General features: G+C 46.1%; 1 protein-coding gene across 2 annotated transcripts in view; it reads left to right on the forward strand.

Moving 5' to 3' along the window:
- The window catches only part of LOC139408737 (histone-lysine N-methyltransferase SETD1B-A-like), a 27,538-nt gene extending 12,547 nt beyond the window's left edge, over positions 1-14,991 (forward strand). For both annotated transcript variants that reach the window (XM_071153002.1, XM_071153001.1), the window contains 12 exons: positions 1,405-2,538; positions 6,379-7,122; positions 7,720-7,890; positions 8,006-8,290; positions 8,458-8,539; positions 8,640-9,068; positions 9,191-10,567; positions 10,877-11,043; positions 11,219-11,344; positions 11,463-11,582; positions 11,755-11,892; positions 12,007-14,991. In XM_071153002.1, the coding sequence (XP_071009103.1) occupies positions 1,405-2,538; positions 6,379-7,122; positions 7,720-7,890; positions 8,006-8,290; positions 8,458-8,539; positions 8,640-9,068; positions 9,191-10,567; positions 10,877-11,043; positions 11,219-11,344; positions 11,463-11,582; positions 11,755-11,892; positions 12,007-12,180 (4,947 nt within the window). In that variant the 3' untranslated portion in view covers positions 12,181-14,991. The remainder of the gene's footprint in view (positions 1-1,404; positions 2,539-6,378; positions 7,123-7,719; positions 7,891-8,005; positions 8,291-8,457; positions 8,540-8,639; positions 9,069-9,190; positions 10,568-10,876; positions 11,044-11,218; positions 11,345-11,462; positions 11,583-11,754; positions 11,893-12,006) is intronic.
- The last annotated feature ends 13 nt before the right edge of the window (positions 14,992-15,004 follow it).

Raw genomic sequence — 15,004 nt, forward strand, 5'->3', positions numbered from 1 at the left:
CATATGCATTTTTCTTGTGACGCCTAACCTACCACTGGTCTGCGTGGCCAAAGAGCTCTATTTTCATGTCATCCAATAAATGTAAAAGCCTGGAGATTACTAAACGGAATAGACACTTGGATTTGAACCTGTGCAATGTTCAGATTACATGGATGTGGATCTCTATGGCCACACAAACCATGTTTCCATCCACAGTTTTTATGCAAATAAACTCGTATCGTATAAAAAAAAAAATCTGTGATGGAAACAGGTGATTTCGGTACAATTTTCTAAATGCCGACCGATTGTTTGCTCGACATGGGATCCCTTTGTGTCTGTAAAATTAGTTATGCGAGAAATGGCAGTGGAAATGCCTTTTTATGCGCAAATATTTCAATAATAACCATCATATCGAGGTAAACTTGGAGTCACGCGATGATATGGTGCGTGTGGTCTTCCCACTACGACTCGAGAAACCAAGCAGGTTAATAGATTACAGATATATTTTAAGTTATGATGAACTTCACAGGGTGGTGAAAGTGCTTTCTCTCCAATAAATATCTAGGGTCATATTCTGATGACATGATGCTTCACTGCCATTTGATAAATACAAATATTCTTGCTCTTATCCATAATAATCTCATGCAGACAAGCCTACCCTCACCGTGTCTGCTAGTTCTTGGCTAGAGCACCCTTTGCCAAGACCAGACATTAGTTATTTAATGCAACAGTTTTCGTTAAACTAGTTTAAATTTGTTAACATGCGATGGAAACACATTGACCTTTTATATTTTTATTCAGTACATGAAAACGTAAGCGAAAAAATGACATTTTCTGTGCACTACGTCGTCATCACTTTTCATTTTTTTTCCTTTTTTATCCGCAAGTCAGTTGTGTGGAAACACACCACTGGTGGGTAAATGCATACATTTTCTTTATGCAGATTTGAGAATATTTGCATGCAAATATGTCGCCCATTGGATGGAAACCTAGCTACAGAGGGCAGTCCATACGCGCAGACTTAAGGATATCAAGGATCTAGAATGGATTATGTATGGAGGAATGGTATAAGATCCCTGTGTTCTCCAATCTCATTAAACCTTTTTATAAAAAGGCTGTGGCATTATCCTTGCAAGGTGAGATATTCAAAACAGGGGTGCCAATACTTTTGACCTATCTTTTTGAGAAAAATATATATTGCTTGTTAAAATATATTTCTCTGAGCAATTGTATTAGTATAAAATAATATAATTACCCAATTTTCTTTTTAGCATACTGCACAATAAAGCTCAGTATTTGTACAGTTCTTTTTTTGCTCCTCTTTATCAAGGGTGGTAATAATTTAATTAATTTGACCTGACTGTGTTTCATCACTGCCATCTGTGAGTGGATTTCCTAAGCAGATTTTGGTGTGTCCCTCCCCAGGCCTGTGAACCCTTGCGCCGGCTCTCTGAGAGCAGCTCATCTGCTGCAGTGGGAGGCACAGTGACCCCCAGCGGCACCGCCACCAACACCACCCCACTGTCCCAGGACACGGCTTACTCTAGCCTAAGGCAAGACACGCCGCAGTCCCAGGGCACCCCTCATACCCCTCGCCAGACCAGCACCCCCTTCTCTCAGGACTCCAGCTATTCCAGCAGACAGGGCACCCCAGCCTACCAGTCTAGCCGGGCCGAAGGCTCCGGAAGCTACAAGTCTCGCAGGCACGAGAGCAAGTTCCAGGATGCCTACAACCGGAGACCGGAGAGGCGCTACGTCCATGGCGCTGGGGGATCGGGATCCTCCTCATCCTCCTCCTCTTACCGAGGACATTTTGAACAGTCTGCCTTTAAGCAGCACCAACCTGCCCCACCTGAACCCCCTCCCTCTGCCTCATCCTTTGCCCACACACCACCTCCCCCTACCAGTGCCAGCTTTAAGTCAGCCTTCTCCCCCTACCAGCAGGCCCCCATGCCCCCGGCGTTCCCCCCCTCAGAACCTCCGATCCACCAGCCCGTCCAGCGGGAGGCGGAGTACCGGAGACCCCCCCAGCCCCCCATGGCCCCTGCCACTGACTTCATGCCAGTCAAGGATAAGCCAGGTACTCCACCCATTCCAGAACCCCCACCTGAACCCAAGGCCCACCCCAGCACCCCCCTTGCCCGGAAACCAGAGCCCTGCCCACCTTCTCCCGGCACCCCGACGCTGGAGTCAGAGCGAAATAGCCTGGACTCCCGTATCGAGATGCTGCTCAAGGAGAAAAGGACAAAGCTTCCCTTCCTTCCGGGAGGCGACTCATCAGACACTGAGGTGCGTATGGAGGGGAGCCCCATCTCCTCCTCTTCCTCTCAGCTGTCACCCATCCCTCCTTATGGGGGCACCCACACCTCTCGGCCCTCTAGCACAGGCCTGGAGGATGTCAGCCCTACGCCCCTGCCTGACTCCGATGATGAGGAGCCCATCCCTGGAACAGGCTTGCTCCTCGAGAGGGTCATCTCCCCAGACCATCTCCATGGGATGAACACCAGTGACCCGAAGGATGGTCGCCTCGGAAACCACACACCCACAGACAAATTGGAGGTAAGAACGAACAGTATCATCCTAACTTTGGATAGATGCACTGTTTTTAGAAAGTTAGGGATGAGAAGGGGGAATAGAGGGTCCATTCCATACATGACATGTTATTTGCCAGAGTAGTAGTATTGCTATGGAGATGTCTGCTTGCAGCCTGATCTATTTGGCAGTTATAGGGGGGCACAGGAAGTAAACATAGGCCTGCACTTTGTCTTGTTTCATTCTTGTGCTACCAGAGGAAATGGTTTATACTGGTTTCACAGCAAACAGTGACTGTTATTATATGGGTTTCTTCCAAACTTGGTATGCTGTGAAGTTATCAACAACATACTGTGATACAGAACGTTTGAGTAGTGTGTTTTTCCCCTGCCGTCAGAACTCTCAAAGAAATACACTTCACACACTCTTCATGTACTCTGACAATCTGTTTCCATGGTCTTTCTGTTTGTTTGGCTGTGTGTTTTAAAAAGCATGTATTAATCATTTTGCAAAAAAATGCAAAGCTCCTACAGTTGCTAGTTAATTCTCTACATAGCACAATTGAACATTGCAGCCAGCCCTCCAAAGTGTGGACATGTATCAGGGAAACATCAAACAAAGGCTTTAAAACCTGGTCCCAGAGCAATTTGTCAGGAAAAGTAAGTGGCAGTGCAGTAGCGGTACAATTTGGCCTAACAGGGTACCTCTATCGGTTCAACTAGTCTTTGATAGTTAAAGAAAAACACTTTAGGAAGTAATTATTCTCTTGATGAGTACAGTTATTTTCCTCATGTTTGATACTCACTGTTTGTAACTAGCTTGTGCCCTGGTAGTAGTAGACCCACACCAAGTGATGTGACTGGGAAAGAGAAACCGGACTCCTGCTGTTGGGGAATAGAAAACACTTTCACTTCCTCTTTTTAAAGCTCATGGGACACGTCGTCAGGGGAGGAGTAGCCTACAGGGCCCGCTGGCCGTTGGCCCCATTCAACACTCATCACTTACTGGTTCTGTTGAGCCTGACATTCAGGATTGGCCACATAGCCCTGTATGTTTTATGTTATCACAAAGCGACATTTCAATAATATGACTAGTTTGGCACATACACACCACTCCCCAGGCTTTTTAAGTCTTTGTGAGTTTGTTTGTTTCATTAATCATGATTTCATTGCCACCCAGATATGGTTTGTTTAACAATGATGGCTATTATTAATGGGTTGGGGGAAACATTTAGTCATTTTATTCATGCTTGTGTTCAGAATCCATTTAAGTTACTAGGGTGATTTCGGTGTTTTTGTGCATTGCATTTTTCATACAAAATCACTACTTTAATGTCTCACAGAATGGACAAGCAAAATGTAAATGAAACTTTTGATTTGTGCGTCAATAGTAGCCCTTGGAGTGTATACCCCAAAAAGTGGCCTTGTAAATATTGACATGTTGGCGAAATAAAGCAATTAAGAAGTGCGTTATGGATGTTACGTGAAATGGACAAGCGTTTTGGGGAGACTGAACATATTAGCAAAGGTCAGAGTTGGTAAGTCTTAGGTCAAACAGAACAGATGGCAATAAAAACAATACCATAGAGGCTCAGACTAAGTTAGAGGAAAAACAAAAATAAATTGAGGAACTTTTTCAACGAAGATCAAGTGTAATATATTATAATAATAAAGCATACTGGATGGGAAATGGGGAAAAATTCGATTAAAAAAAATATAAAAAATTTTCATCATAAAAATGCTACCAAAAATAATTGACTTAAACTTCTTACAAATGACGGGGTCACCTATGATTCACCAAATTATATTTTGAAAGAGGAAGCAAAGTACTTAAAGCATTTTTGTTTGTTGCCTCCATCTATTAATAATGTAATAATAACAGCCATACAGAAATACTCATGTGAACGTGAAATTACAGAGGAGGAACTTCTTGATGCAATTTAAAGCCTTTAAGTCCAGTAAAACTCCAGGGCTGGATGGCCTACCAGTTGAGGTATACCAAACCTCTTTTGATATACTCAGAGGACCGTTATTCGCATGTTTTAACCACTCCTATAAACATGATAGATTATCAGACACTCAAGGTCTGATTTCATTATTACTGAAACAGGATACAAGTGGGAAATAGAAAGATCCAGTCCATTTAAAAAAAAATGGGAGGCCTTCAGTGTTGTGATGCTAAATGTATAGCGCATAAGTATTGTCGGACATTATTAATTCTAATCAGACAGGTTTTTTACATGGACGATACATTGGAGATAATATAAGGCAAGTACTGTAAACAATAGAACACTATGAAAAATTTGGGAAACCAGGCCTGCTATTCATAGCAGACTTTGAAAGGCTTTTGATAAAGTACGACTGGAGTTTCTATAGAAATGTCTGGAACATTTCAATTTTGGAGAAATCTCTTGTAAAATGGGTTAAAGTTATGTACAGTAACCCTAGGTGTAAAATAGTAAATAATGGCTACTTCTCAGAAAATGTTAAGCTGTCAAGAGGATTAAACCAAGGTTATCCACTATCAGCATATCTATTTATTATAGCCATCAAAATGTTAGCTATTAAAATCAGATCCAACAATATCAAGGAATTAGAAATACAGGGCTGTCATTGTACGCTGATGATTCATGTTCTTTTAAATCCACAATTTGGATCCCTCCACAGACTCATAGAGGATATGGATACTTTTTCGAACCTCTCTGGATTTCAACCAAATTATGATAAGTGTATTACGTATTGAATCACTAAAAAAATATACTTTTACTTTACCATGTAGTTTACCAATAAAAAGGTATGATGTGGAGGGCAGAAATGATTAAATATTAAAGCATTACACCTCTCACAAAAGGCTTCAGTCATGCAAAAGTTATGCTTCAATCCAAACGGGTTCTCTAGCAAATTAGTAAAAATGTCTCCCCCTATGTTCACAAAAGGCCTTTTTCCCTTGATTCAGATTACAACCTCTCACTTTCAGTTATTTTAAAAGGAAATCATCTCTCAAATATCATTATTTTTAAAACAAGCCATAGAAAGTTGGTTGCAATTTCAATTGAATTCACCAGAAAAGACAGAGCAAGTAATATTGTGGTCAAACTCAAATATACGAATTGATTTTTTTAAAATAGCAAAGATTTCTAAAAACCTGTTTTTGCTTTGTCGTTATGGGGTATTGTGTGTAGACTGGGGGTCTGGGGGCACTATTTAATCAATTTTAGAATAAGGCTGTAATGTAACAAAATGTGGAAAATACTTTCTGAATGCACTGTAATAATGGGTGGCCACCTGATGAATGACATAGGCCTAATTGGGCCTCAACCCCATTGAACACCTTTGGGATGAATTGGAATGCTGACTGCGAGCCAGGCCTAATCGCCCAATGTCAGTGCCCGACCTCACTAATGCTCTTGTGGCTGAATGGAAGCAAGTCCCCGCAGTAATGTTCCAACATCTAGTGGAAAGTCTTCTCAGAAGAGTGGAGGCTGTTGTGGCAGCAAAGGGGGGATCAACTCCATACTAATGCAGATGATTTTTAGAATGAGATGTTCGACTAGCAGGTGTCCATATACTTTTGTTAATGTGGTGTATCTGCAATGTTGTAGACGATAACCATCTGATAAAGTGTTTGTTAAGCTGCATTTGAAGTGGCATGTGATTTGCATCCACTGCTTGGTAAACAAAGGTATTTCTGATGTCAAACTGCACATGCAACTTTTCATGACACGGCTCAGGAAACGGGTCTGTAGGGATGAGTAGAGAAGCTGGGACCTGTGCTCATTGTGTGGAGGCTTCCTATTTGACTCTATCAGGTCATGTACTGTATAGAGATGTCCTGACACCTTGTCTTTTCCCTTTCCCTCTCCCACAGAGCCATCAGTCTTCTGGGGAAGACATGGAGATCTCGGATGAGGACGACGTGCCAGGCACGCCCACGCACAGTGGCGACTGTGCCAAAGGCATCGTGGTCCACTCTGCTGTGTCCCCCATGCAGTCTATGCCCCTCCCACCCCCCGGCTTCCATCCTCTACCCCCTCAAGCGGGCTTCGGTCTTCCACACCACCTCTCTGCCGTCCCGGGCCCACACCTGGCACCTGGAGTGCCCCACCCCATGCTGCCTCACCTCTACCCCCATGGCATGGTGCCCATGATGCAGATGGAGCTGATGAGCTGCCTGCCTCAATGGGGCAGTGTTCACATGTCCTTCCAGATGCAGACCCAAATGCTGAGTCGCATGGCCCAGACCCGGGGGCCCTACCCCTACCCACACTTCATGAACACAGGAGGGACGGCTTCAGCTGGGTCAGCAGCCATGCAGTTTGGGGGTCCCTACCTACCCTTGTCCATGAGTAGCACCCCAGCTGCCAGTGCAGGGGGCCATGGGCAGCAACCTTGGCCCCATCCTAGCATGCCCAAGTTCAACCCCGCTGTTCCTCCACCGGGCTACGAGGCTAAGAAGGAGGATCCTCACAAGGCCACTGTGGAAGGGGTGCTGCTGGTCATCGTCAAGGAGCTGAAGGCCATCATGAAGAGGGACCTCAACCGTAAGATGGTGGAGGTGGTGGCCTTTAGGGCCTTTGACGAGTGGTGGGATAAGAAAGAACACTCAGCCAAGGTGAGTCATACTTCAAATCCAGCTCCTGTCTAGTCTCACTCCAGTCTCACGTGAACAGTCAATTCTGAGATTATGTGGAATTTTTTATTTTTTATGATTATATATTTTATTTAACTAAGCCCTGGCCTGTCATTGTTGGTTTAGCTCAAATATATATCCCTCAGTCTTTTTGTGGCCATTGTTGCTTGGATACAAAATTAATGTTTTTAGGAAAGCCTCATTTAGAACTCCTGGAATGTTTTGTATCAGAAAAGCTCAACTAACCTCATATTTTTGCGAAGTCGAGGTTATGAGTGATAATTTATTCGAATGCGTTGAAATGATGGACTCTTGACAATAAGGTAGGTATATCAGAGCTATATATTTAGAGAATTTGGTTAGTTGAATGAGTTTGGTTAATTGAAATGGGTGAAATCGTTGAGTACAAAGGACATTGCTGTGTGAACTGGCTAGGTTGTTGTACTTTGCTATTTCACAAACTCTAGCTACCATTTAATTGTAATGACATGACTATTCAAGCCAGGTATTGTCCTGCGTTAACTAGCCAGATAGCAAACAGGCTTTCATGTCAGTACCATGTTGTTGTTCGTCCCCCAGGCGTCCCTGACCCCGGTGAAGGCTGGCGAGGAGGAGAAGGAGAAGCCCAAGCCCAAAGAGACCATGGGCTCCAGTCTACTGGAGAACTGGAACAAGGGAGAAGGCCTAGGCTATGAGGGTATGGGCCTGGGCATCGGCCTTCGAGGAGCCATCCGCCTGCCCTCCTTCAAGGTACCACCAGCCACTTTTAGGATTGATTAAGAACATGTCTAAAGGGCTCTGGTGCTTTGTAAAATCGTTCAACAATTGTATTTGTCAGAGAAGATTAATGTGTGTGTGTCTTCAGGTGAAGAGGAAGGACCCTCCTGATGCCACCTCCACCGGGGACACTAAGCGAGCGCGACCCTCCACGCCTGTAGACGATGAGCTGGAGGACATAGCGGAACTTCCAGAAGACGGGTCCAGGATGGACGAGGACAGTGCGGCATTACGGAGGCGACATGCACGGCCGCTGGAGCTGGACAGTGAGGGAGAGGAGGAAGAAGAGACTTCTGGGAAAGAGGAGTCTCTGTCCGATAGGGAGGAGGAGCCTGACGAGACAGAGGCTTCTGAGAGGTTGTCATCGGGCAAGGTGAGCTGTCAATCAAATGCCCACATGTCCTAGAATGGTAGCTGAACTGTTGACCATCACAACCTTCAACAGGTGCTTCAGCTCATTGGGAGAAGGCAACCTGAGGCATCATACGTAGACCAATGTTTTTAATAATAGCTTTTAACCTCTGTGATTGGACCTTTCAGGAGAGTGGAGAGGAAGAGGATGAGGAAGAAGATGAGGCGGCCTCAACCAGTGATGGTGAATCATCGGAGTCGTCGGATGAGGGTAAATCCACGCTTATGTCAATGACCATAGTTATTTGGTACTGTGTGTAAACTCTGCCTCTGTAACTTGTCCTATTCTCTCTCCTCCTCGCTCCCAACAGATGTTGCCAGTTCAGCATCCTCGAAAGTTGTCTCTGACTCCTCTGCGAGTGGGGACTCCTCTGACTATGATTCCAGTTCAGAGGAGGAGGCAGAAGAGGAGGAGGAAGAGGAGGAGGAGGAGGCGGCGGTAGACGTGGAGAGTCTACCGGATAAAGACGAGGACCGGGTTCGGACATCTTCGTCCTCATCCTCCTCTTCGTCTTCCTCATCTGAGGAGGAGGTGGAGCCCAAGGCGCCCAGCACGCCCTTAGGTCCTCCCCCAGAGGACGAGCCCTCCGAGCTGGCTGGTTTAGAGGAAGACCAGAGGCCTAGGGAGGGGCTGAAGCTCAAGCCCAACCACAGATCCCTCAGCGAGGTCACAGGAGCAGCGGAGCCTGGCCGGACCTTCCTGGAGGACCTCAGGCCCCCTTCACCCAAAGGAGTCCCAGGTCTTAACCCTCTCCTGTTACCTAACCACACAAGCTTTGTGTTTCAGATGCCATTTCAGATGTTACACTCTGCATATTGCTTTTAACTGACAGATTGTCATGACATGTTGGTTGTCTTTCAGCTGAGGAGTCAGACCTTGACCTGGAAGTCGCCATCCCTGTATTGAAGACAGAGCCCCAGGATGATGTTACTAACCTGCGGCCGCCCACCCCGACGGGCTCCCTGGCTGACAGCGACCAGGACTCTCGACCCAAGGCCCACACAGAGGACAAGGATCTGCCCTGTACGCCAGGTAGAGGGGCTTCCACATCCCTGGACCCCGACACAGCCCTCCTTAGATCCCTAGTAGTCCCACCTATGCACCTCCCCCTCCCCCCTTCCCCAGCCATGGGAGGCCACTCCCTCCTGCTACCGCCTCCCGGCCCCATGCCGGACCTCCTCCTCCCCTTTAGGGCCAGGCTGTCCACAGACGAGGATGTGCCCCGCACCCCTGGCAGGGACCTGATGGACCGGGCAAGGGGCCTGGGCAAGTCCCAGAACAGCACAGAGAACGTGCCCGTCACGCCTGGCAGCGATGCCCCTCTGACTGGCAGCAGCCTGGTTAGCCTCAGCTCCCCCCACATATCCGGCAGCCCCTTCTCCTACCCTGCCCAGTCCCCCGTCCTAAGTGCAGGTATCCCCCGAACCCCCGGCAGAGATTTGACCTTTACCCCTGTCTTCCCAGACCCCACAGCCCTGGCTGCTGGCCTTCCCATCCACCGGAAAGCCTCTTCAGAAAGTCCGCTGTTCAAGGAGCCTCCACTCAGCACCTTGGCCAGCCAGACCTTGCCCCCCGTCTCCCTCCAGGGACAGGCCTTAACCAGCGTGCCAAAAGACCTGCCTGCTGTCCTGGCCTTAGACCTCCCAGTGCCCCCGGACATAACCCCGCCTAAGAGGAAGCCTGGGCGACCCAAGAGTAAAAAGGCTGCAGCTCTGGCAGCTCTGGCAGCACTGACTTCTCCTAAGACTGAGCCTATGGAGCTCTCGGTGACTCCCACCTCCATGCCTCCCTCTTTGCCTCACGATGCCCAGCTCCGAGAACTCTCTGCAGACACGGCTGCTGCAGCCACTCTTCCTGGAATCCCCGGCTACGTTGGGCTAGACTCCTCCACAGTGGGCCTGGACTTCCGGGAAGGGGAGCCAGAGCCGCATACGGTTCTGCCCCTTGACGACCGGTTCCTCCCCTATGAAGAAGAGGAGCGCGTGCAGAAGCCTGCCCGTAAGGTGCGGCGAGGGTGGGAAGAGCTGCTGCTGGCTAGCCACTCCCCCGCGTTCACGCCGCCGCGGCCCCACCTCGCACCACGCTCTGAGTTCGAGGAGATGACCATCCTGTACGACATCTGGAACGACGGCATCGATGAGGAGGACATCCGGCACCTGCAGGTCACCTACGACAAGATGCTGCAGCAGGACAATGGCAACGACTGGCTCAACGACACACTGTGGGTCCAGCACCCTCATATCCTTTACTACTCTCTGTTGACAATATTACTGCCCATTTATTGCTAGTACATTTATATTTGCCTTTAACTGTATAGCAATGATAGGGCCCTCTGCTGCCTCTCTACTCAAATGCAAACAAGTTAGTCTGTTTTTGTCCTAAAGTGTTGTTCCTTTATTGTCCTTTTTTTCCCTGTTTTTTTTTTGCTTAGTCGTCAAGCAATTTATATAGGTGTACATTTAGAAATGCTTGGTCATGGTTCGACCAACCCAAGGTTTAGTCTTCTCCAAAAGCCTTTTAGAATGATTTCCCTTGACTCCCCTGTACCTACCAACATCCCAGCGGTGAAGAGGAAGAGGAGGGATGATGGCATGAGGGATCACATGACTGGCTGTGCACGTAGCGAGGGCTACTACAAGATCGACAAGAAGGACAAGATCAAATACCTCAACAGCAACAAGCACCTGCTGGAGGAGGGGCCCATAGACATGCAGGTGGGTTTCAGCAGAGAGTGGGCTGATGGGCTTGAGTTCACATCAGCAAGGGTGTCTGTTCATCTGTGCGTTTGTGCGTCCGTTTGCCTTGAGTAGGAGCTTATTGTGTTTTCCTTCTTAATTTCCCCTCTGTCACTCAATCTCCTTCTCTCCCTTCCTCCGTCTCTCTCTGCAGGGCAAGAGCATTCCCGCGCAGCCCCTCGTCTCCACCAGAGCTGGCTCTGAGCGTCGGTCTGAACAGCGCCGCCTGCTGTCCTCTTTCAGCTGTGACAGCGACCTGCTCAAGTTCAACCAGCTGAAGGTACCAAAGGCCAAACACAACCCACACACAACCACTGTTATTTTACTCTGTTAATGTGTCAATGCAATACTGTCACTTCAATTTGTCTTGTTTTCCTTTTTTAAAACTCTTTCCCCAGTTCCGTAAGAAGAAGATTCGGTTCTGTAAGTCGCATATCCACGACTGGGGTTTGTTTGCTATGGAGCCAATTGCTGCTGATGAGATGGTGATTGAGTACGTGGGTCAGAACATCAGGCAGGTGAGTAGAACACAACTGTCTTCTCAGTCTGAGGGAGGTGATGCGCAGACAGGAAGCATTCTAGAGATTATCCGACAACACAAACGTGTACTTTGTGCCGGCTGCAAATCATCAAGTCCTACAGGTGAGTGTTAAGCAGGCTAAGTGTAAAACCATCCAATCCTGTGACCAGGTGATTGCTGACATGCGGGAGAAACGCTATGAAGACGAGGGCATCGGGAGCAGCTACATGTTCCGTGTGGACCACGACACCATCATAGACGCCACCAAGTGTGGCAACTTCGCCCGCTTCATCAACCACAGCTGCAATGTAAGTGTCTCCTCTCAATCAAAACTGAACCTAGTCAATTCGTTGACCCAATTTCACATTGCTACGCTAGCAAACACGCTGACGCTAACACCTCTGTTTTGTTCGTCTTCTCAGCCCAACTGCTACGCTAAGGTGATCACAGTGGAGTCCCAAAAGAAGATCGTCATCTACTCCCGACAACCCATCAACGTCAACGAGGAGATCACCTACGACTACAAGTTCCCCATCGAGGACGAGAAGATCCCCTGCTTGTGTGGGGCAGAGAACTGTAGGGGAACGTTGAACTAACGTTAGTCCCTGGCCAAGGGGAAACTCCCGGAAAACAACAAGCACTGTTACCAACCAACGTTGTCCCCCATTCCCTGGACACGCACACAGAGACATCATGCTAAAAACACAAGGACAAAAGAGGAGGGGTGGAAGAATCAGGAGATGGGTAAACAACCCATCATCTGGATACAGTGCAGCTACCTGTCTGGGACTCTTTTTATACATGCAGATATTTACTCAAGATTGTTTACGATTCCAGGTGCTCTTTAAAATGGACATAAACATGGGTTTTCTACTACTCTGCCAGTGACCTTTTTGAATTTCCACAATGCTGTACACCATCTGGCTTCCTGGTGCACCCTTAATTGTTTTGTGTTCTATTCAGCATGGTTCCCCCCAGGTCTGGTCTTGGCTTGTACAGTTTTACCTACTCCAGCTTTTCTCATAAGCTTTACGGAGACCACATGGAACGTAGCCCTCCATTTTCTATGTACACACACACACACACACACACTTCTAGCTCTAGCTGCTCATTAATACTGTTGACACGCACAATGAAAACACTTGGCCGTGGGAGGGACACCGCTTCCCCCGCGGGAGATGACACTATTCTCACCATTTTTGGTGGCCATAGTGGCACATACAGGAAGTAGGTTTGGGGTCTTGAGAACTGGGTTTGCCACCCAAGGAGAAGCCTGTGGGGATGCCTCCATTTGCTTACCCCCCCCCCTTTTGTTTTCCATAGTAATTGCAGAAAACTGATGTAATTGAAGCTACAGAACGAGTCATTGTGTCATCAAGTCACAAACATGTGGAGATCACTGGAGTGCAGATGAATCCACACCTGCTCATTCCAGCAAACAATATAGAGTATGCTGCTGCCTGTTACTTTATTTAAACATGAAGGAATACGTTTTCAGAGATTTATAAAATGTTATTCCAATGGTTTTGCCATCCTTTGTTGTTGTTCAGAAATGACTCTTCTAACCGTCTTGTCTTCCCCCAAAAACACTATTGTATTTTGCGTGCAATGAGTGAAAGTACTGCCCTCTGTAGGCCATACGAATGGGAAAATAATGCAAGATGGGTTCCTTAAAAAGTTAACACAATCGAACCTCGACACCATAGTGTTGTGTTTCCAAAAGCAACCATAGGCGCATCATTCCTTCCATAGCAAACTTTGTCCCTGCACAGTGAGACTGCTGATGCAGATTGTATTGAAACGTTTTGACTTCATGATGCCTGCTCACCTCCAACATGACATCCATCCATGTCAATCTGGTTGCTGAGGTTACCATGTTTATAGAGGTGATTGACCATTTAAAAGACGGTTCTAAGGAAGGGTTCCGATCTGTACAGCTGATGAGTGAATAGCAATTTGAACTAGTATTATTAGGTTTATGCTTTTCGTCATGCTTAGATTTCTTCCTAAAGCTTGTCCAATGCTGTCTGGAAGCCATACCGATGTCCATTGCATTTCCAGTGTTAAATCTTGAGAAAAGCATTTATTCAATGCTCTATAAAGTTGACAACAGTAAATGCAATTCCAATGTTCTCACATGACTGCAGTTACGAGGAACTTTTTACATTATAATTACCTTTGAGGGGGGGCTAGAAAAGAAGGCAGTTTATAAACGTAAGTTAAATCACAGGTGTCATATGTCTACGCTTCTGTGGTTTCCATGACAACAGGGCAAAACGTGTTTCTGAAATCTGCCGCTTGCAACTGTGTTAATGCGCATGCACTATTATGAAATGCTGTCTACTTTCGCCTGTGTGGATGTGTTTTGTATTGTATGTCATGAATGTGTGTGGTGTACGTGACATTGTCTTTATTTTACTGTCTGGTGGTGTGTTGATGACTGGTTTTGGTGTTCTCACTCCATGGTGCTTCTTTGTAACATGTCTGGTCCCTCACGGTACAAGTTAGTTCAGTATTCTACTCGGTATACAGAAGTGTTTCTAATCTCAAACAACCCAATAGACCTTGCACTATCACTAAGAACCCGGAGCTTCAGTCTTCTGTTTGTCGCGTGGGTATCGTCTCTTGTCATTCAGTTTCGTGAATCATTGCCGTTTTTGAATGCACTGGAGGCTTGCACTTCTGCTTACGCCCTCCTAGCCAATCAGAAGTCTGACGACCAAGTCATTCATTGCTTCTCATTCAGTTGGACAGCGCAGTGTTTTTGCTTTTTTTTAAACTGTGATGTTTATATTGTACAGGATCACTTGTATAGAAAAATACCTGAAGCTTTTTTTTATTTTTTATTTTATCTATCGTCATGGGGAATACATAAAATGATGCATCTTTTTTTTTTTTTTTAACAAAAAGGTGAGTATTTGAAGTGGTCTTTTCAGGGATCAGTAAAAAAAATATATCTTAACAAAAACATGGGTTTAATTGTTTATCTAAAGGAAAGGTGCATCTTGTACAGAAAAAAAATCTCCACTTCCCTTTGAAAGATTGTTTCTTGTAGAAACGTCTTCATTTTTTCTGCCCATTTCCTTTGTAATCTTAAAATGAATAAATACTTTAACTGTGAATATATATATATATTTTTGTTCCGGGGGATATGCTACAGCAATACAGCTGAGAGATCTGTGTCAGACAGAGCTGGTGGCAGTATTTTCAGCTTGTGTCAAGCTTTATTTAGTAGTTTTTGTTGTAAATTCTATGAAAACCTGTTTGCAGTGTGGAGAAAGGAAGAAAACATGGTGCAGAAATGACATGGGAATGGGGTGGAATCATCAGCCTGTTTCTCATGTCTATTTATTACACAAATGTATGAAAAATAAAATCATAGAAAATAAAGGCATTTTTTTTTCAAATGATTGAGTTAAT

This window comes from Oncorhynchus clarkii, chromosome 5, assembly GCF_045791955.1.
Source record: "Oncorhynchus clarkii lewisi isolate Uvic-CL-2024 chromosome 5, UVic_Ocla_1.0, whole genome shotgun sequence".
Lineage (NCBI taxonomy): Eukaryota > Metazoa > Chordata > Actinopteri > Salmoniformes > Salmonidae > Oncorhynchus > Oncorhynchus clarkii.